Genomic DNA, 23,587 nt, shown 5'->3' with positions numbered 1-23,587 from the left:
AAGTAGTGGAAGGGCTAACAAGTGGTCATACATTTAAAAACAATATGTTGGTCTATAACCAACTGTAAACAGTGACATTGATTGTAAAAGACCTTTTAAAAACTGCACCAAGAAGTCCTATGGCTGTTTATGAACCTTTTTGATATACAGCTTATATATAATTTATATGACATAAATAGAGTAAGCTGTTGTATAATTAAGTATCCTCATCACATTACAGTTTTGCATTCACTTAAGCAAGGTCCTGTCCTGAAGTGATTTTTCAGGGTCAGATTACCACCTCCCACAAGTAAAACCCATGGGAAGAAATTTCAGTGAGGTTCCTCTCTTGGAAATCCCCCTCACATCTCACTGGAGAAGTAGAGTTTGCCTCCCCCACTCTGAAGAAAGACTGCAGGGCCTGCCCCGTAACATGGCATATCCTGGGGCATATGGAGCCACATTTCCATTATCAGCTCTGGATCTTATTCCTGTCTTCTTGGCATTGCATCTCCATTACACTCATGCTACCAAGTTCTCTCCTTGGCCACAGCTGCCCCTAGCATCTCCAAAGAAAAGATTAGCAAGTCCTAGGCTGCAATGTCTTTGCTGACTAAGTTTCATGGGGCTGGAAGGGAAACATTGTGTGTACCCTTTGGCCCCATCTTCACTCATCTATCCAGCCCCAACCCCACACCTCCAGAGAGACCCCTGCAAGACCCAGAGAGGGGAAAGAACAATATCATAGACATGACTGATTCCCCCTTTCCATAAAAAAGTGGGAAGATCCAAGTGTGGAAGGCCCTCTCCTCTCTTCCTGGATATTGATGTGGGTGGGGTAATCTAGTTCTGACTCAGTGGTTACAAAGGCTAAGCTACCATGGAGCCCAATGGGAAATAAGAAGGCACCAAATAACATCTGAGTAAGGGGGCTTCAGGATTAGCCCCCACTGCATAAAAGTTTCTACGTATACTCAGCAGTATTACATGAGATGACAAGGCATCCAAATCTTGAATATTTTTATTTTCATGGATAGCACAAAAGTATCCTAAGACTCTTAAAGATAGAAACAGAGAGTGTAAGTTTTAAGCAGCAGCACAAGGAATTTCTGGTTTACCATAAGTTTAATGTTCAGAATGAAAATTCATAACTTGGTTCCCAGTACTGCAACATACTAACCGCCTCATCTCCGACGTAAAAGCTGAGAGTGCTTAGCAACTGTCATAAGGTTATCAACACCTTGGACAATCCTGAGTACACATTTAAATTCCCATGGCAAATCTGTGCATTACTTCATGCTTTGTAGATCCTGGATTTCCTTCCTATACTTACAGATACAATCAGCATCTAGATACTTGGCAAAATTTGAGTCAGTACCTATTGTTCCTATTCCTTAATCACTCAGACAGCTAACATGCACCTTCCTGCTCCTTCCTCCTTAATTACCAACAATATTTATTGTAAAGAAGTGCACCAAAGTCCACTGCAATAGTTCTTTCATGCTAATTAAACTGCTACAAAACATTTTGGTCAGGGAAAAAATGTCTTAAGTTTATGAAGCTAAAAACCAAGCTGCACAAAACTGAAGCATTCCAAAGTTTAAAAATAATGATTTTAAACTGCAAGAGCCGAGCTGTAATTTTGTGCAGTTCAGCATGACATCATCGTTTATATAGGGCCAGCTCAATAAATCAAACTTCACCTAATTAGAGATCCTACTGCATATCTACATTATTCAGACAAATAATAAGAACAGGACAACCCATAACACAAGCCAGATATGTTTACTAAAATATGTTCTTTTCAATCTTTTTTAGCTTCACTGCTGCTTACAGAGCTTTCACATTTACTAAATTATAGACCTGAAGCTTTTATTTTAGTCTGACTTCACTTTCAAGGAATTCTTCAATTAACTTTACGCTGCTTTAAGCTCTTCGTCCAATGAGAAAACAATCTGTGGTTTCTAACTCCTTCCAACGCCAATGGCTGCCATCCATGTTCAACTTTCAGATATACTGTCTTTTCAGAGCCAGGCTCTGTTTGCTTAAAACCAACTAGTTGTCACAGCATTTTGACAAGCAATATTTTAAAAAAAATTAAAAATTTTAAAAAGGAACAATACTTTGTGATGGGTAAATTAGTAGGAATAATTAGGTTTACTGTCACTTTTTGAACAGATTATAGCAAAAACTTGGTCAAACCAGAGCAATCAACTCAAAGTGAAAAGCCCTTATTAGTTAGGTTGTTACCAAATCTTCTCTGCATTTACTGATCATCTGTGACCCACTCTCTTTTATTTTTTAATTGCGGGTTTTGTTTGAAAGCAGAAGTTTATGAAATGTCAAAACATTTTAAGTCCAACAGAAGGATGCTATCCAGCTAAGGGCACCATCAGTGGAAATGCAAGAAGCTTTTTGAATGGCTAGATATCCTGCTGCTCATGCAACAATCATTGACTAAGTACAAGATGTCGAATCAAAAGCCAATAATAATTTCATAAAAAGCATGAGTTTAGAGATAGGTTTCTTTGCTAAGCAATAAAGGCTTTCCCCTTAAACGTTGAGTTTTGTTCATTATTTTTACTAACTGTTTTTTAAAATACACACACACACACACACATACACATATATATACACACACACATATTTTACTCATCAATTGCACCAACAAATGCAGTGTTTGAAATATTAAGCCATTAATCCAAGAGCTAGCTTTCTATAAAAAGCATAATACAGCAACCAAGAAGAAATGGGAATACACAGAAAAGGAGGCACATATCTATATTAGTTCAGTTCAATTCTGACATCTTTTGTGACAAATGTTAACCAGTGAAACTCATGGACGAGTTTTAATTTACTGTAATATTGTAATTTATTAGGTGTCAAAATTAACCAAACCACACTCCAAGACTAACTAATGTAGTGCATAAATATGTTTACAATGATATGGCAAATGGACTTCCTGCAAGCACATGCAGAGTAAGCAGGTGGACAAAATAATCCTTCCAAACTGTTGCTGGACATATTTTAGTTCAAGATAACATTACAGCCACATGCACTAGTCATGACAAACAGAATTGGAGGAATATTGGCAAGGTACAGTGTTAAGGCCAATAGTGAATCTCATAGACTCATAGACTCTAGGACTGGAAAGGACCTCGAGAGGTCATCGAATCCAGTCCCCTGCCCTCACGGCAGGACCAAATACTGTCTAGACCATCCCTAATAGACATTTATCTAACCTACTTTTAAATATCTCCAGAGATGGAGATTCCACAACTTCCCTAGGCAATCTATTCCAGTGTTTAACTACCCTGACAGTTAAGAACTTTTTCCTAATGCCCAACCTAAATCTCCCTTGCTGCAGTTTAAGCCCATTGCTTCTTGTTCTATCATTGGAGGCTAAGGTGAACAAGTTTTCTCCCTCCTCCTGATGACATCCTTTTAGATACCTGAAAACTGCTATCATGTCCCCTCTCAGTCTTCTCCTTTTCCAAACTAAACAAACCCAATTGTTTCAGCCTTCCTTCATAGGTCATGTTCTCAAGACCTTTAATCATTCTTGTTGCTCTTCTCTGGACCCTCTCCAATTTCTCCACATCTTTCTTGAAATGCGGTGCCCAGAACTGGACACAATACTCCAGTTGAGGCCTAACCAGCGCAGAGTAAAGCGGAAGAATGACTTCTCGTGTCTTGTTTACAACACACCTGTTAATGCATCCCAGAATCACGTTTGCTTTTTTTGCAACAGTATCACACTGTTGACTCATATTAAGCTTGTGGTCCACTATGACCCCTAGATCTCTTTGTGCCATACTGCTTCCTAGACAGTCTCTTCCCATTCTGTATGTGTGAAACTGATTGTTCCTTCCTAAGTGGAGCACTTTGCATTTATCTTTATTGAACTTCATCCTGTTTACCTCAGACCATTTCTCCAATTTGTCCAGATCATTTTGAATTTTGACCCTATCCTCCAAAGCAGTTGCAATCCCTCCCAGTTTGGTATCGTCTGCAAACTTAATAAGCGTACTTTCTATGCCAACATCTAAATCGTTGATGAAGATATTGAACAGAGCTGGTCCCAAAACAGACCACTGCGGAACCCCACTTGTTATACCTTTCCAGCAGGATTGGGAGCCATTAATAACTACTCTCTGAGTACGGTTATCCAGCCAGTTATGCACACACCTTATAGTAGCCCCATCTAAATTGTACTTTCCTAGTTTATCTATAAGAATATCATGCGAGACCGTATCAAATGCCTTACTAAAGTCTAGGTATATCACATCCACCGCTTCTCCCTTATCCACAAGGCTCGTTATCCTATCAAAGAATGCTATCAGATTAGTTTGACACGATTTGTTCTTTACAAATCCATGCTGGCTATTCCCTATCACCTTACCACCTTCCAAGTGTTTGCAGATGATTTCTTTAATTACTTGCTCCATTATCTTCCCTGGCACAGAAGTTAAACTAATTGGTCTGTAGTTTCCTGGGTTGTTTTTATTTCCCTTTTTATAGATGGGCACTATATTTGCCCTTTTCCAGTCTTCTGGAATCTCCCTCGTCTCCCATGTTTTCCCAAAGATAATAGCTAGAGGCTCAGACACCTCCTCTATTAACTCCTTGAGTATTCTAGGATGCATTTCATCAGGCCCTGGTGACTTGCAGGCATCTAACTTTTCTAAGTGATTTTTTACTTGCTCTTTTTTTATTTTGTCTTCTAAACCTACCCTCTTCCCGTAGGCATTCACTATATTAGACATTCCTTCAGACTTCTTAGTAAAGACCGAAACAAAGAAATCATTAAGCATCTCTGCCATTTCCAAGTCTCCCGTTACTGTTTCCCCCTCCTCACTGAGCAGTGGGCCTACCCTGTCCTTGGTCTTCCTCTTGCTTCTAATGTATTGATAAAAAGTCTTCTTGTTTCCCTTTATTCCCATAGCTAGTTTGAGCTCATTTTGTGCCTTTGCCTTTCTAATTTTGCCTCTGCATTCCTGTGTTATTTGCCTATACTCGTCCTTTGTAATCTGACCTAGTTTCCATTTTTTATATGACGCCTTTGTATTTTGTAGGTCCTGCAAGATCTCGTGGTTAAGCCATGATGGTCTTTTGCCACATTTTCTATCTTTCCTAACCATCGGAATAGCTTGCTTTTGGGCCCTTAATAGCGTCCCTTTGAAAAACTGCCAACTCTCCTCAGTTGTTTTTCCCCTCAGTCTTGATTCCCATGGGACCTTACCTATCAGCTCTCTGAGCTTACCAAAATCCGCCTTCCTGAAATTCATTGTCTCTATTTTGCTGTACTCCCTTCTGCCCTTCCTTAGAATTGCAAACTCTATGATTTCATGATCACTTTCACCCAAGCTTCCTTCTACCTTCAAATTCTCAACAAGTTCCTCCCTATTTGTTAAAATCAAGTCTAGAACAGCTCCCCCTCTAACAGCTTTTTCAACTTTCTGAAATAAAAAGTTGTCTGCAATGCAGTCCAGGAACTTATTGGATAGTCTGTGCCCCGCGGTGTTATTTTCCCAACATATATCTGGATAGTTGAAGTCCCCCATCACCACCAAATCTTGGGCTTTGGATGATTTTGTTAGTTGTTTGAAAAAAGCCTCATCCACCTCTTCCACCTGATTAGGTGGCCTGTAGTAGACTCCCAGCACGACATCACCCGTGTTTTTTACCCCTTTTAGCCTAACCCAGAGACTCTCAACACTTCCATCTCCTATGTCCATCTCCACCTCAGTCCAAGTGTGTACATTTTTAATATATAAGGCAATACCTCCTCCCTTTTTCCCCTGTCTATCCTTCCTGAGCAAACTATACCCATCCACACCAACATTCCAGTCGTGTGCATTATCCCACCAAGTTTCAGTACTGCCAACAATGTCATAGTTGTATTTATTTATTAGCAATTCCAGTTCTTTCTGCTTATTACCCATACTTCTTGCATTTGTATATAGGCATCTAAGGCATCTGGAGTCACCTGCACAGAATGTTCTAAAGGATCTGACTCTAGAAATAATCCAAGTCATATTTTCTTACTAGTTCTCATCTAGAGTCAGGTGCACAGGTATTACAGTGCCTACAAACCAACAGCTAAATTAACAGGGCTACGAGCTACTTGAAAAGCACAACATTACTCAATTTTCTTCCTTTTTGTTCTCCTTCGCAAGCCTTGCTCCCACACATCCCTGATGGGGCACAGCAGGAAGCACAAATCTATTGCACTTCAGCTCAGGTGTTTATGCAGGCTACGTACTAGAACAATTAATGGCAAGTGTTAGGCATAGTCCTACAATTTAAGCAGCAGTAAGTCTCAAGCCCCTTGACAGCATCCGAGGAGACATGGAGTTACGTATAGTCCTCAATAGCTAATGAGGTGGTTAGCTATGTGCTTCACTCTGAGGCCTTATTCTTCCTACCAATCACAAGTAGTTTGGTGGCTTCACACGAGCACTCTTTAATGCAGGATTGGGTTCTGCTCATTGTTTTTTATTTTGTGCACCACACCTGCACTGTACACAATCACGCCCTGAATCCCCATCAATTGGAATTTACATGATTAGTTTCAACAGGCAGCAAACACAGAACTGCAACTCATTCTATCAAGATCTGCTGAAGAAAAACGGATCTCCAAACCCAATATTCGCACTTTCCTTATCCTTTTCCACTTAGCCTTATTCAAACAGCAAATAAACAACGTTATAAGAGTTTTCAGAAAACAATGTGGGTCAGAGTTCCTGTTAAAAACCATACTGCAGGGATGCACTGTAGAACTCCTTATATGAGCAGGTGGCATAAGGGTGGGATGAAGAGACTTCCATTACAACATTAATCTAATTCCACAATCCCACAAAACCCTTTTTGGAGAAATGGTGCAGGTCTTGGGATCCATGTACGGGAGAGGCTGGAACGGCTGTTCTCCATTACATTGCATTCCCCTTCCCCTTCAAGAGAAAAAAGAGAGCAAACTCAAGTTGACCCTGTGAGCATTAGCTTTGCAGGATTTCCTTTCTGCAGCTAGGAACACCTTTCTTTCTTACGGGCAAGTTTTAGGATGGTCAGGGATTCATACAGTCTGAGCGCCTCAGGGAAGCTGGGAGCCAGTTTGAAGGCAAACGACTTGTGGATCTATAGGTTTTTGCTGGTTTATGAGAGTGGAATTCCAGGCTAGTTCCATGAGGGGAGCAAACCCCACACACTTCTAGAGATGATTTCCATTGCATGTACGATCTCATTAAGTTTCTCTGCCCCTATGTGGGAATAACACAACCAGGGATATGTTTTGGCCTATAATTATTGAATCAAGATCTTCTCTCAAGCTCTTCCACCATTTTTTATATTAGGATATATGCCTCTCTCATAGAACTGGAAGGAACCCCCAAGGGTCATCGAGTCCAGCCCCTGCCTTCACTAGCAGGACCAAGTACTGATTTTGCCCCAGATCCCTGGGTGGCCCCCTCAAGGACTGAACTCACAACCCTGGGTTTCACAGGCCAATGCTCAAACCACTGAGCTATCCCTCAAACACCTGGCTTCCTGATATAAACCAGTTTTTAAACCATGACCAACATCTAATCTGGGAACTATTGCTCCTGTTAGTGTGATTTGTAATCAAAAGAATCAAGGACACAAACCTAAAGCCTCAGTTATGTTACTGTGTGCCATAAACTAGTTTGTAAAGTAAATTTGCTTTGAAATGACTACCTGTCTGGACAGAAACATAATGAATAATCGTTGTTAAAGGATAGCATTTGGATCAAGACCACAAAAAATTCCTCTCATCACCAGTAAGTGACCAGTGATCTTCTAACAAAACCCCAGGATTTCCCAACATTACTTCTGTAAGCAATAGTAAAAATTAAAAGAGGTGACCTCCCTAGAGCAAACCCCATGCTTTTGAAGCTCGATGCTTATAAAAATGAAATATTTTCATTCTCTTGTGTAAACTTGTACGGATTGCTTGCTATTGATCTTCTGAGTCATGTTTCTGGCAGTAAATGGGTATCCTACTAGAAAATATAAGTGCTAGAGAACAAGTGATGTAATGTATTAGTAATTTAAGTTTGTATTTAACTCTTACAACTCAGCAAGAGATACTGTCTGTACAAAATAAGGATATCCAAAAACAAAAAGAAATGGCCTGCTGTTCTCAACCAAAAACACATGCATACTGAAAACAAGGAACCAAAATATTTAAAAGTTACATTTAAAAGATCACATTTTAATGTGAAGGATTTGGATTATACTCATTAATTTTTTTTTTTTAAGGTTATGAGCTACATAATACGCTCCTACTAAGGCTTTTTTTTAAAGGGAAAATGGTTGCTTCAGTCTAGGGTATCACTGAGAGAGAAGGATTACAGCTTAATCAGGCCGCTGTATTCAGGCTGCTGGATTTCCAGTTGACCCTCCAATCCACACAGGACAATCTTCAGAAGTTTGAGAGCCAGGGCGCACGTGCTGGGGCTTGGGGTTTAAGCTCTGTGCCCTGGCAGCTATCTCTTGTGTGGCTGAAGAGCAGAGACACCCCTTCCCTACTGGGCTGAAACCAGAGGTGACACATGGGGGGCATGTGAGGTCACCTCCCCCCCACCTCCCACCCGATTTTTGCCAGGGTTTGCTCACCCCACTCGGTCACATGGTGCTACCTGGCCCCCTCCCTGTTTGGCAGCTGCTGGAGCCGGCAAGCTGGGAGCTGCGGCCCTAGGGAGAGGCAGCGGCTAACACCTGGGAGCTGCAGGGAGGGGCTGCTAAGGGTAAAAGGGAGGGTGTGCTTGGGGGAATGAGTCAAGCTGTTGGGGGGGCCTGAACCTTTAAATTATGCCCCACCAGAGCATGCACCAGTGGTCTCTGGCAAAAGCCCCTACCCCCATCATCCCACCACAGAGAAGAAGCCCTGAGTTTCTCCCCCAGTCTGTTAGGTGGAGAGTAGAGGTGGGGAGGCTCCGCGAGCCACACTTTAATTGTAAAAGAGCCGCATTTGGCTCGCAAGCCGCAGTTTGGCCAGCCTTGGAATATAGGTTAGAGAAAATTACACACATGCCTACCATATATATCTGTATTCTGTACACAGCATATGTATACAAACTATATGTGCATCTGCGGCCAAATGCTGCCTCTACACTTACACAACCCAGAACAGACGCTTACCAATATTACAGGGTTATGGGGGCCCTGTCATAGGAGGAACATTCCACCATCCCTACCACAAACTCATCCAGATAGTTTTGATAGAAGCAGTAATAATCTGCAGAGGAGGGAAGCTGAGAATCAAGGATGTATGTATGTACAAAAGCCAAATGGAAAGACTATGTTCCTTAGGTGAGGTGGGGCTTGAGGATTTTGGCACCAGCAAAGATCAGCATAAAAATCTCCTGCTCTTTGCTCCTCTTCCTGCTGTGCATGTGCTTCTGTGTGCAACGATGAACAATGTGCTCCCAGAATTTGTCTCATAGCCTCCACAGTGTTAACCTGAGAAAACCTTCAAATCATCTAACAGATGGAGGGATAGCAAAGAAGCACACCTATATCTTCAGTGCATTAGAGGACTTAGCCACACAACTTGCATTGATTTTAATGGAGTGCTATGGCTAAATTCCAAGTACCCGTAAGTCTTTTCCAATAACCATTTGATTGTTGGATGAAGTTCTTTAGCCTGCACTATGCAGGAGGCCAAACTATATAATCATAATGGTCTCTTCTAGCTCTAAAATCTGTGAAAATTCAGATGATATAGTTTAAAGACAAGGAGATCTCATTTTCCAGCATGTATTACATTACTTCTTTATTTTATTTTTAGTCCTCTATAAACATACAAAACTCAGAGGAATACACAGTATACGGAAGCGCAGAAAATATGCTCTCACTTGCCTCAGATGCAAACAGCTACATACTGTCCAAGTGACACATAGTTTTGACCAAGGAGATAGCAGTATCAGTGTTTTAATAATTCTTTATAAAGAATTACAGGATTTTAAATGTCTCTTTCCAGCATTACCTCATGCATGGGCCTCTCGCTAATTAAAACTATATAGATATAGAAAAAGCAAACATCAGCGCTGCAATACTATGTATCAATGTACAGTATCCTTGGCAAAAAGAAATGGCCTGCTGTTCTCAACCAAAAGTCAATTTCCATAAGTTAATTGTGAATTGTAACCAGACAAGATCTCTTTTCTAAAAAGTTTCCAGCAACTGGCAAACTGTGTCCAATACACAGGAAATCATATTTATAGTTATACTCTCCACAATGTACCAATTCTCCTCTCACTAGGAGAACCAATGGCAACTTCTAAATGAATGGTCTTGTCCCTAGAATTCTATCATCACAACATACAATAGCTAATTCTAGAGTCAATACTTGAGGGGTGGGGAGGCGAAATATAGCAGAGAGGTCCCTTCCATTGCTAAACAATCTGTAAAATAAAGACCTATCAGACTTCTCTACTCAAAAGAGCAAGAGTTTGAAATCCTGCTTTTGCAACCCTTGTCTCATCATTAAAACCATGATTCAGTGAGGTACTTAAGCACATGCTTAACTTTAAACGGAAGAGTAATCCCATACTACCCATGTGCTTAAAAATAGCATTTAATTAGGGCCTAAACAAGTTACAGCCTCATCTGTACCTGCTAATTACAAACTCCTTTAATATGCCTACATTTTTAACATAGAAAATGGGGATGAAAACCAACAAAGCATTTATATGAAACTTCAAGCGCTCTTATAACAAGCATTTAAGAACACGCATAATTACTTGGTAATCATCTTGCCTTCATGGTTTTTGCTATGATTCAGAGAACCATGCACCGTTACTAAGGCAAGTCCCACTTTGAAAAGCAGAAGGGTAAAATTTCAAAGCTTTTAATAAAGATAGCTTAATACTTTACCAAACATGAAATTCCACCAAGGGCAAAAGCACTGCAAGAAATGTTCTTACCTACAATTAAGAAAAGTAAAAATCATCACTAAGTATATCACACTTTAAAAACACCAGTAATTCCAAAATAATGAATTGTGGATATCATGACAACCATGGAACAACCCAAAGAAAACAAGACGCTAACATCAGAACAGGAAATTGCCATTTCTTTGACCCAGTAATTAACATTAACAGACTGCTAATATATACAAAGAAGCAATAAAGGAAATTTTGTATTAGTACAGTGAAACCCAAGAGACCAGTTAAAAAAACAGGGTTACTTAATAAAGGTGAGATTTCATCTAAAATTCAAACAAAACTACTGAGAACCACATGTGGAGACTGCAAGGTGGTCACTTGAGAGAGAAGCTTGCTTGCTGGAGACGAAGGTCTTTCATTCACATTTCACGGTGTTTAAAAAATGAGCAATATTATATATTTATTCAAATTCAGATGTGTGTGCATGGGCTCTTATGCACAATCATTAGGGATGGGTCTTTGCTTGTCCTTGTCATGCTGAATTTTGAAGTTTGATTCCAAATAATTGTTAACTTTTGTAAACAACTGTGATCAAAGGAATTTATTGTGTAGCTAATTAAATTTTCACTGCACCATTCCCTTCTTTTCCATTTACAGTGGCAAAGTGTGAAAATGGCCTGGGGACCAAAAACCACACATAAACAAGTAGCTTTCATATTTTGTTGAAAAAAAATCAATTTTTTAAAAACTGATTTTTTTCACAAAAGTGTTCTTTTTCCAAAAATATTTCTTTAAAAAGTTTCAAAATGAAAAATGTCAACCAGCTCTAGTTATTACAAGTTAAGAAAAATCAGTTTTTTTCTTTAAAAATAATTTTTTTAATTGTGTTTATTAATCTTTGCTTCTTTTTACTTTTGAAAACTCTTTGCAGTTCCTAAATACGTATAGTGGGCATTAGTTATCCTGCAACAAGTGGTCTCTAGTGAAAGGAAAATGTTTTATGAACAAGGCTGGCTCTAACTTGTTTGTCTCCCCAAGCAAAAAAAAAACTGCCCCACAACACACACCCCCAAGTGCTGCCCTGCTGTAACAACCCCCGCCGAGCGCCGCTCTGCCCTGCCGAAACAACCCCCCGGAGCGCCGCCCTGCCCTGTCGAAACACACACACCCGAGCACCGCCCTGCTCCACTGAAACACCTCCCGGAGCACTGCCCTGCCCCACCGAAACACCCCCCTCGAGCGCCGCCCCGCCAAACCAAAAAAAAAACCCGAGTACCGCCACAACACCCGAAGATTGGCCGCCCCTTACAAGATGCCGCCCCAAGCATGCGCTTGGTCGGCTGGTGCCTGGAGCTGGCCCTGTTTACGGCTAAATCCACAGTAAAATCTGAACAGGATTGTTCCTATACGTGATTTGAAATTAAAGTCTCCATAAACAAGGACGTTTTGGAAGCTTTGTTTATTTGTTCCTCATTGATATAGTAGGCGTGCGGCAAGTCTCCAAAAAGGGCCATATTTTTTTTGGAGTTTAATGTACTCACACTACTCACACCCACATCGTATATTATTTGAAAGCTTATTTTTACATCCTTTTTGAAGAGATATGATGCAGAGCTATCAAGTGATGCCATAAGCCTGTAGGAGAGGTGAAACTATGGTACCCAAAATAAGGAAGTGTCCTTTTTTAGTTATTGCAAGAAATACTGCAACATGACTGACTACAGTTTTTACTATTTAAGTTAATTTCAATACCTTAATGTGATATTTATTGGTCAAAGCTACCAAAAGACAATATATTAAAAGACTTTTATTGGTTTTGCATGGGCAAGGTTTTTTTTTTCCCCAAAAATAATGATGCTGTTTAGCACGTGGCAAAAATGGTGAATACCAATATTTTGCAATATATTAACATGAAAATTTTTCACATATTCTTAATTCTTAGAGTATCTCACAAGTTTTCTATATTTTCAACTAAACTTTGATGACCAGATCAGTCTCACACCGAAGGCTGTTCGTTAGTAGTGGTAGATTGCATACCCTCAGTTTGTATTGCTTAGTGGGTAGCTATAGATGTATGTGAATTCCTAATGCAATGCTATTCCTTTTGTAAGCTTTTGTACATACGATGTAGCATCTAGTCTGCCTGATAGAAGATTCCAGTTTGTAACTGCCTATGCATGTAGCACTATCCTTTGAAATATTCTAGAAACTAGCTTTTTAATTCAGTGATACTCATGCACAGATCAGTATCAGTGTTAGAAATGACACTGAACCATTTCATATTATGAACGAGAAAAAGTTATGAGAGAAAGAAGTGGCCTAAAAAGTAGTTGTGAGGACAAAGTCCACAAACAGGCCCTTGTCTCTGCACTGAAGAGGGATGAAAAGCATTTTACAGCTCTTACCAACCATGTCATCAACAATATGACAAACCCATTTGACCTTGAATCACTTCCAGAGGTAATTATCGACATGTCTACTGGACTGCGAGTAACATCATATATACAAGGGTCTCTACTGAAAATAGCAGATGTTGGTGAAGAACAAATGGAGAGATTTGTGAGAGGTGTATTTGATCCAGAGGGGACATTACAGATTCTTCAGCCCAGTCACCAATTCTGGCATTCAAACATTTGCTGACATGGCTAAAATGACCAAATGTAAGCCTAGCAAGGGAGACAATCACAGCAGCTATCAGTTCAGAAATTGTTTTCTGCTAAGTCCTGTCCTTACCAAGATGATGTTTCAGTTGCAACTATTCTTAATCATGCAACACAACCTGTATCTCTATCCCTCTTCCATGCTGATGGAACAACGAAACAAACAGACAAAGTTGAATTAAGGCATCAAATGGAAGCTCAAACTGAAAGAATCCATTTCTAAACAAGGCATCCAATAGGAAGACTCTTGTAAAATTCCTCTTTGGATATGGTTCATAACACACCTTAGAGTGCAGAAGCATACACAACACAAACCCTCCTCCTTACTGGAGGCTTTTCCAGTGGTGAAGTAGCAAAGCCCATCATCATTAGATGTGTTGAAAAAGCCCAAGCCTTGCTCAGAACTCAAGAAGTGGACACAAGGATGGTTTTTGGATCTCTTGGTGACAAAGGACCCATAGTAACTAGATCACTTGATACAGGTGTTTTGGTCTTTGCTGTTCACTCCTTTCCCAAAATGGGAAATAACATATGGATTGGAGCAGGTCCCTTACCAGCACAATTGACAAGCTTCGCTATGACATTGTGGGGATCATCCAGACCAATAAGGGGTTCTCTGTCCCCATCTGCCTTGTTACTTAAGATGCCTTAATGCTATGCTGCTACAAACCTAAGCCTTGACACCATAGCTAACCTATAAGCATAAAAGTCTCACCCCAGTTTCCATCACCCTAGTTACTCTTTGTAGAGTGACCCCAACAGACCTTCCAGTTCTGGGTTTCCCCAAATCTATTTATCCCCCGTTCTTAATTACCAGACACTCAGACTTTCCCCCTCTGGTTCATAACCCCCCAAAAGAGTGACACCTGACCCCAATTATCAGTTCACTTTGACACACACACTCTGCACAACAGTGACCTGCTTGGGATAAAAATAAATAAAAGCTTTATTTGATAGAAAAATCAAAGATGAAATAGTCAGGGAAAAGCAAATACTGACAAGTTACACAAAAAATAAACAAAGACAGAACCTCACGTTTTACACTTCTCTAGTAACTAGATTCCCTATTTCCTCTAAACAGTTTTCCAGGGTACTTCCATCACAAAGGGGATCGAGCATTTCACAGACAACACCCACCTTGACGATCGCCCTCAGTTTCTGGATAGCCTTCATTTCAAATTCCATTTCTTTTAAAGGTTTGCAGTTATTTTTTTTCTCTCTCTCAGACTATGGTGATTCATAGTATGAAAAATTCCCTCCCCTCTTAGGGCAGGTCTACACTACAAATTAACACTGGCACAGCTGCACTGCTATAGCACATCTGGTGAAGATGCTCTAAGCCAACAGGAGAGAGCTCTCCTGTCGGCTTAATAATTCCACCTCTGCAAGGGGCGGTAGCTATGTTAGCACTATCAGCGTAAGCTCTGTAGTGTAGCGATAGCCTAAGGCCATGTCTGCACAAGCAAACTTGCAGGGCACAGCTGTATCGATGCAGCTGCATCCCTGTAAGATTGCTCATGCAACCGCTCTATGCCAATGGGAAAAAGCTCTCCTGTTGACATAATAAAACCACCTCCATGAGCGGCAGTAGCTATGTCGGTGGGAGAAACTCTCCCACTGACATAGCATTGCCCACATGAGCGCTTATGCCAGCCAAACATACGTCGCTTGGGGTGTTTTTTCACACCCCTGAGCAACATAAGTTTTCCCAGCATAAGTGGTAGTGCAGACATGGCCCAAGACTGGGGTTTTCTTTTCAGTTTCATATTGTTCCAATGTTTTCCCATTAACTCTAACGGTCCGCCATTGTCTTTTCCTGGCTGGCCAATGGATTGGTGCTTATAGTTAGCTTCACGTAAACAACTGGCTTGGGAGGAGTCCCTCCCTGCTGTGAGGCATCCTTAAAATTGTAGTATCAGTCATGAACATGCTATTCTATATACCCAAATTCATCCAGTTCTGCTGGTGAGGTATTTTTGTTTTCTAATTTAGTTTCATTGTTTTACAAATCAAGTAGTATTTAAGTTATGAAAGGGGTTTTCCTAAGTTATGAAAGGGGTTTTCCTGTTCTCTGAAGCAGTTTCTTCAAGCAGTAACCATAAATAGACACAGACCTCTACTGAGGCTTCACACATACAGAAAGGGGCTATCCCAGGATAAAAGTCTCGTAGAAGAAAAAACAACAGGTTCCAGGTTAGCAAACATCATATATATTCACACAGGGATGTTGGTTCAATTAAATATGGGACATGCTTGTTATGAAAAAATACAGAATCCTCGAACATAACAAAAATGTGCAATCTATCTTATCGCCACTAAACCAGACAGTCCAAAGACTTTTAAAATGTCATTGTTGCAAGTAATTCCTGGCTCTTAGTCCCATGCTCAGGTCACTAGACGATATCTTTCTCAACAGCCATGCTGTTCGGACATGGTTAATGCTCCCTTTCACAAGAAGGGGAAGCCAAAACAGTCTTAAAAAGAAAGCAAATAAGGAGGTATCATCTGGCTTCCCCCATACAAACAATAGTCAAATAAAGTTACTGTAGTTAATACAGCATTTTCTATTGGGACTTTGAGTCAAGACCTTAATTGCACAGTTCAGAAGGGAGCAATCTGACCCAAGACACAACTCTCCTCAGTAAAATACTGAGCTTTGAATGTTGGATCCTGACTCTAGGTTACCGCACTGCTTCTCTTTGTATCTTTCAACTACATTACACCTGTGCTTACACATGGCACTTCCATTGACTGGCATGCACATGACTGCCAACACCATCTGTTTCCTGGTTTTGGTTGCTCTGTTTCTATCTGCTTGAGACTGTCCTTTCTTTTTTTACTTTTGAGTTTCCCCTGGTCATTTTGATGTATAACAGCTATTCTGTACTTGTGTTGGTTTCATTTTTGTTGTTTTTTTGATCATATGATTAATTTACATACTGAGTGTGCAGACTCTAGGCTAACAATCAGAAGAGTGGGAGCCAGAGGTTTCACGGATTCTCTACAGAACATAAAGTAGCACCATCTAATGTAAAGCTACGTATGTCATCTGCATGCTTCCTTTGGTCTTATTATTATATCACTGTGATTTATACATTGCAATTGGCAATAGAAATACAATAATACTTGCACTTATTAATAAAAGATGGATTTTTTTTCTACTTTTTTTGAAGAGACATCACAGGGTTTCCATTAGAGACAAAGAAAGGGATACTGTAATGTTGTTGGCTGCTGTTGCATTTTAAACACTTGCCAAAGATAACACAAGAAAATCTGTAAAATGAAAAGCTCTGGGGAAAATGAAACACTAAAAGATGGTGCAAGCCTCACTGGAAAAAAACTGTCTAACTACACACATTAACAAACCTGGTGATTAAGGTAAAAATAGCGATGGTGAACAGCATTGACTCGTAGACAAACTACATGTGAAGGCAAGACACTATGAAAACACTGAACAAAGCAAGTTATTTTTGTTCTGAGTGGGGCATGTCATGTGTAAACAGTAAATAAATCCCTTACAGAAAGCAAGAATTAGGTAATCAAATAATTGCAGACAATGCACTATAGTTCTGACCAAGAAAGTAACTTGGTTGGTTTGGCTTGTTACACTTGTTACTAGGTTACCTGAGCCAGGACAGTCTTTAGTAAATCTTTTTCCTGCTTTTGGGCCCTTCCTTACTCAGAACTCCCATCAAACTCAGGAGTTTTCACTGCGCAAGGAACACTGAATGGGGTTATTTGCATAAGGTTTGCTACTTAACTTAAGTAGCTAAGCGAAATTTCAGTTCAGCATTAACTGGACTGCAGATGAAGTCCTTCCTCAAGATTTTAGGGGAAGGGTTTTTACATAGCATAGAGAAAATATCTAAAATTTATTTTTGATTTTTACTTTATTAAAGAGTTTGTACTACACATTTGGTTTTGGTTAACAAAAAAGCAAAATCTTAGAATTTTTTGAACAAGTTTAAAATATTTCAATGAAAAGCTACTTATACATTTCTGAAACTTTTGCAACCCACGTATTGTTAGCATAAGAACAAGAAAGTTAAACACAGCAGACCTTTTTCACTGCTCAAGCTGTAAATTATTTAAAAAACTCACACACAATTAAGTGGTGAAGAGTAAGTTAGATTTTCAAATTCTTTCAACATTAATCCATTCACAGTTTTATTTGTAAATCAGTGAAACCAATGCAGATTTCATACGATTTTTTAATAGGAAAAAAGTGCAAACAATGTTAAGGTTGCAAGTGCAATTTTAACACTGTTCCTTTGTGTATATGCATTATGACAATCTTTAACTTCATGATCACATATTTCACAAATAATACGGCAGAAGTTGTTCCATGACTTTAGAATATCTTAAATTTAAAAACCATACTCTTATAGATTTACATTATTTTCATTAAAATGAATTGTCCAGTATAACTTTACCTTAAATGTGTAACTAGATAAATTCTCATCTCGTTAAAATATGCATTTCAATAATGCAATCAGCAACTATGTATTATACCATTTATTTTCAACCATCAGTACAGTTTGTGTCAGGTACTATTCAGGGAATTACCCAGTTTACTACAAAGCATACTTCCCCTTACCCATACTTTTCAAGTGAATATCATTTAGAGGGATGTCATTCATTTCGGTCCCAATATTATCTGTGCTCCGAACAAACTTTGTGTTCCCTTTCTTTTATTGTTAAAATACCACAAATTAAGAATTATGAAACTGAGGTTATAGAAAGAGTTTTTCACTAAAAGAATGAATCCCAGGGCATTTTAAATTTCCATATATTCTTTTTCTATGTCAACCAGTTTAGATCTTTTTCCACACATTGTGTCCCACATTAGGGCTTCGACATGTTGAACAATAGGAGCTGGCTGAAAAATGACAACAAATTTTCATTATTAGCCTCTATTGCTGTTTGTATTATGTTCTGTAAAAAATGCTTACTGTTTATATAGTTTATACACATAGTAGCAGACACAGTGCTACCATATGCTAAACTCGGGTGTATGAGTGTGCCAAAGACTTCATGATAGTCTGACAAAGGAAACGCGCTAAGCTTGCAAAAGTCTGAGAGCCTTCTGCATGGTGTTCATTGTCCTCATGCCCACAGTGATCTCTTTAAACGGGACTTGAGACCACTTGGCATCTCTTAGAATTATGCCCTAGTTCTAACAAGCCTGGTGGCTAACTCCACGGTAGGCACTTCAAAGAGCCTGTAAGAAATCTATGTCTTAAAGAAAAATAATAGAATAATAGAAAAAGGAGATTGAAGTAGGCCAGACTTGGGAAACTGTGAGACACCACTCAGTTATATCTTGAACCCCACCCCATGTGCCAGAGAGCTACAAACTAATCAGAAGCCTGACCCCAGACTACTGGACAAGGTCTAAGGCTTTAACATGCATCAGGGACAAAATTCATGTTCCATCTTCACCAATAACTGGAACCTTGCTGTAACCCTGTTAAGGAATCGACTTTTATAATGAGCTTCCCTAAAACAGTTATAGTTACAGGCAGGGTCTCAGCTGAGATAGCTGTAAAGCAACAGCAGGGTTTAAACACCAGTGGCTTTGCTACAAACTTGCCTATATTTTTACAGCATAAAGTTTGCACATGTGCACACACACCCATATCAGGATGGCTTGTGAGCGCCAACATCTGAGGACTTATGGTCCTACTGCGAAGCTCATTCCTGCTGTCAAGCTATCATCATTAAATCATCAGGCATTTTAAAGGAGCTAAAGTTGATAGAAACAGAATCCATCTAAGGACGGCCATATCCCCACCAAGTTTCCACAGTTGCTTGAACCACAAATATCAAATGGCTCTTTTTGCTTAAAAGAGAGGTCACTTATCTGTAAAAATTAAATTTAATGTTTCATAAATATAGGGCTTAAAACAAAAGTGCTTCTAATCAGATCTGGCATGAAAAGAAGAAATGCATAAAGTGAGGTAAGTGTGATCTGACCCAGCTGAAGAACAGGAGATGGCAAGGCGTCAGCACATGACTCACACAGACACTAAACAGTAAAGAGCTAGAGATAATTCTCAGGTAAACTTTGCATGAGCCACTACGTCATTCCTCTCTAACCTTCCTGCATTAATCATGTCACGAGTAACCTTATGCAAGCCAAGAAGAATGTCTGATTTACAGGGAGAAAGGCAATGCTAACAGAACAAACACTTTGGCATGTCAAGAAACTCAAGACAAACCTGAATTTCATTTCAACTCCTTAACACACCCCACAAGAAAATAAACCCTTTCCATTCCAAAGGAAAATTGCTAGTTCATGGATTACTGATTAATCAGTTATTCAGAATACAATAAATAAAGATGTGCACACAGGGCTGAGTAAAAAATAAAAGCCTGCCCAAACCTGTAACTCAAAAACTCAAACCAAAACTTTGTTTTGCAGCTTGTTAAGAAAGAGGACAAAGTGTCTTTCATGGCAGGCAGGCCACTGAACAGCTGAAGGAACACACAAATGAGCCAAACAAAATAATCCCTCTGTTGAACACTACTCAGAGAGAGAAAACTTCTGGGACTTCACACAGAGGACATACAAAAGTGTGGTCCAGGGTGAACAGGGATGTCAGAGCCCTGTTCAGTCCCTAAGTGATGTCTCTGATTGTGCAAATGGACCTTGAGAGCTCATCAACTCCAGCCCTCAGCACTGAGGCAGAAACCCAGACCACTCCTAACAGGTGTTTGTCCATCTTGTTCTTACAAATCTCCAATGACTGGGATTCCACAACCTCCCACTGAAGTATATTCCAGCGCTTAATTACCCTTATAGATAGAAAGTTTTTCCTAATACCTAACCTAAGTCTCCCGTGCTGCAATTAAGTCCATTACTTCTTGTCCTGCCTTCAGTGGACATGGAGAACAACAGATCCCTATCTTTATAACAGCCCTGATTTGAAAACTATTCCCCCCTAAGCCCACGTCCAGACTAACCCGCGGCATCGGCGGGTTAAAATCGATTGCTCGGGGATCGATATATCGCGTCTAGTCTGGACGCGATGTATCGATCCCCGAGCGCGCTTACATCGATTCCGGAACTCCATCAACCCGAACGGAGTTCCGGAATCGACACGGAGAGCCGCGGACATCGATGCCGCGCCGTCCAGACTGCTGAGTACCTCGATTTTAGAAATTTGACTTCAGCTACGTTATTCCCGTAGCTGAAGTTGCGTATTTAAAATCGATTTTAATACCTAGTCTGGACGTGGCCTAAGTCTTCTTTTCTCAAGATTAAGCACGCCCAAATTTTTTAACCTTTCCTCATATCAGGTTTTCTAAACCTTTTACCTTTTTTGTTGCTCTCCTCTGGACTTTCTCCAAAGTGTCCACATCTTTCCTAAACTGTAGCACCCACAAATGGACACAGTAGTCCAACGGAGGCCTTACTAGTGCCGAATAGAGAGGGACAATTACCTTCCGTGATGCTTCTTTTAACACACCCCAGAATAACAATAGCCTTTTTCACAACTGCATCACATTGCTATCTCTCATTTAATTTGTGATCCACTATAACCCCCAGATCCCTTTCAGCAGTCCTACCAACTAGCCAGTTAGTCCCCATTTTGTAGCTGCGCCTTTGATTTTTCCTTCCTAAGTGTAGTATTTTGCTTTTGTCTTTTCTGAATTTCTGATTTCAGACCAATTCTCCAATTTGTCAAGGGCTGTTTTGAATTCTAATCCTGTCCTCCAAAATGCCTACAACCCCTCCCAGCTTGGTGTCATCCATACATTTGATAAGCATATTATCTACTCTATTATCCAAGTCATTAATGAAACATTGACTAGTACCAGATCAAGGGCAGACCCCTACAGGACTCAACTAGATATATCTTGTCAGTCTGACAGCAAACCACTGATAATTATTCTTTGAGTACGGTCTTTCAGTAAGTTGTACACCCACCTAATGGTAATTTAATGTGCACTACATTTCCCTAGATTGCTTTTGAGACTGTGAAGTGGGACTGTGTCAAAAGCCATACAGAAATCAAGATTTATCATATTTACTGCTTCCCCCCATCCACTAGGCCAGTAACCTTGTCAACAAAGGAAATCAGTTTGGTTTGGCATGATTTGTTCTTGACAAATCCATGCTGGCTATTCCTTATAACCTTATTATCCTCTAACAAATGGATTGTTCAATAATTTGTTCCAGTATCTTTCCTGGTATTAAAGTTAGGCTGACTGGTCTATAATTCCCCTGGTCCTTGTTGTTTCCCTTTTAAAAGACAGACACTATGTTTTCCTTCTCCAGTCCTCTGGGACCAAACCCATCCTCCAAGTTCTCCAAGATAATTGCTAACAGTTCCAAGATTGCTTCAGCTAGATCCTTAAATACCGTATATGATTAACACAGAATTGCAGTATGTACATAAGGTTATATAGGACACATCACTTAGTATCCAAGACAGATTTTAATTAATTCATTAAGGGAACAATTATGAAAACAAATCTAAATGTAAAGTGTGTTTAGAATATTTTGTGTTAAAGATTGCAATATAACTTGGTTAAGTAAAAATGTTTTGTGGGATATACAAAGGTTGTTTAAATTAGAATGCAGGGCTACTGTACCCTTTCATAGAAGGATGGAATAGTTATTTGGAAGAATTGCCAATAATTTGCATGCATCCTACAGGTAATTAAAGGTTATACATTTTACTTTAAAGCAGAGGGAAATTATCCTTCAACTACTGCACTTCAGTACATTTCAAGAAAACTTTCATAGGAAGGTAGGAGTATTGTTTATTAGATGCACTGCAAACCAGGCAGGGCCTTATCTGGGGGAGCTGTGTCATTGATTTCAGCAGGAGCGGGTTCATACTTGCAGTATTATTGGAGTGTCCACTATACAAGAGCTTACTGGAGTCTCCATATGTGTATGTAAATATCCTCATAGCATTATTCAATATCCCAGTGCCTGTACCCTTCATTCAGGTTCTTGCAACTTTAACAAGTGTAATGGATAAGCAAGTTGTGATGCTAAACACACTGCGTGTTTCTTTCTTAGCTCCAGTTTTCTGGAACTCTTCTTCTCTCATTTTGTCATCTTAGGGATCAACCCTGTGAACTGCTGAGCAGTCTCAACTTCATGACTTCAAATCATAGGACTGTGGCTTAATTTTCCATCTCAAAACCAGGTTATCTCCCCTCCAAACACTCCCTACTCTAGCCCTTCAATCTCCTCATCTTTCCCACTTCCATAGCCCACTGTCACATCTACATTGTCAGCTGTCGGCTTTACTGTTCCTGTTGATTATTTGTATTCATTTTGTTGCTGCTTCTGTTTCCTTTGATTAAATACTTACTCAGCATTTAAGTATTATACAAAATAAATACATTTGTAACTTAAATGTATTGCAATATATATTATTTCTTCTTCGCTGCCACTTCCCTATTCTAGGTTGGCAACTTCTGCAGCATTCTTCCAAAACTCACAACCATCCAAGCTATAACGCAGATTGGTCTATCTGAGGTCCACTGATATCTGGTCCACGGACTGTGTCTTTGGACTCCCTCTTGGTTGTCTTCTGTCCACAGTCACTGCAAGAGCCATCCTACCAATCAATAGAGCTCTCCAGTCTCTGCTGGATATGCCCACACCAACATGGCCTAGCCTCCTTCAGCTTGTCTTCAACTGGAGCAAATGGCATTAGGCCCCTTACAAACTTGTTTTATTTCCTATCACAGAGAGTTTAAACATCTGACCAGCTCAACATCTTCATTTCCGTGGCGGCAAGCGTACTGATTTCCCTTCTTGTGACTGGCCAAGTCAAATTATAGTTTTATACTTTTTACCCTATGGGCATTTTTGTCATAAAGAACTGGGGTGAGCTCCTGCCATTCGCATCACGTAGCTTCAGTATGATCTGAGTATCATTCAGGAGAGCACTATCATCAGCAACCATTTATCCTAAGTATTGAAATTCTTTCACTCGTCTAACTTATCTGACTGATATCTTTTACAGTGAGTCCTCCTCCCTCAGCTATCATAATCTTGGTCTTCCCAGTATT

The 23,587-nt window shown here is 39.9% G+C and overlaps 2 protein-coding genes across 3 annotated transcripts in view; one reads left to right on the top strand and one right to left on the bottom strand.

The window, feature by feature from the left end:
* CMSS1 (cms1 ribosomal small subunit homolog) overlaps nt 1–23,587 on the bottom strand; it is a 383,107-nt gene that overhangs the window by 164,400 nt on the left and 195,120 nt on the right. The window contains exon 1 of one of the 2 annotated variants that reach the window (XM_030583121.1): nt 10,876–10,899. The exons of the other annotated variant lie outside the window; for it this stretch is intronic. Coding sequence (XP_030438981.1) covers nt 10,876–10,882 — 7 coding nt within the window. The 5' untranslated portion in view covers nt 10,883–10,899. Of the gene's footprint in view, nt 1–10,875; nt 10,900–23,587 lie in introns of those variants that run through there. 2 annotated transcript variants of the gene reach the window in all.
* The window catches only part of FILIP1L (filamin A interacting protein 1 like), a 304,322-nt gene that overhangs the window by 100,709 nt on the left and 180,026 nt on the right, over nt 1–23,587 (top strand). The window lies entirely within an intron of this gene.

The sequence above is a fragment of the Gopherus evgoodei genome, chromosome 1, assembly GCF_007399415.2.
Source record: "Gopherus evgoodei ecotype Sinaloan lineage chromosome 1, rGopEvg1_v1.p, whole genome shotgun sequence".
NCBI classification, from domain to species: Eukaryota; Metazoa; Chordata; order Testudines; family Testudinidae; genus Gopherus; species Gopherus evgoodei.
Note: the sequence above shows the minus strand (reverse complement) of the source record. Positions and strands in the feature narration are given on the sequence as shown.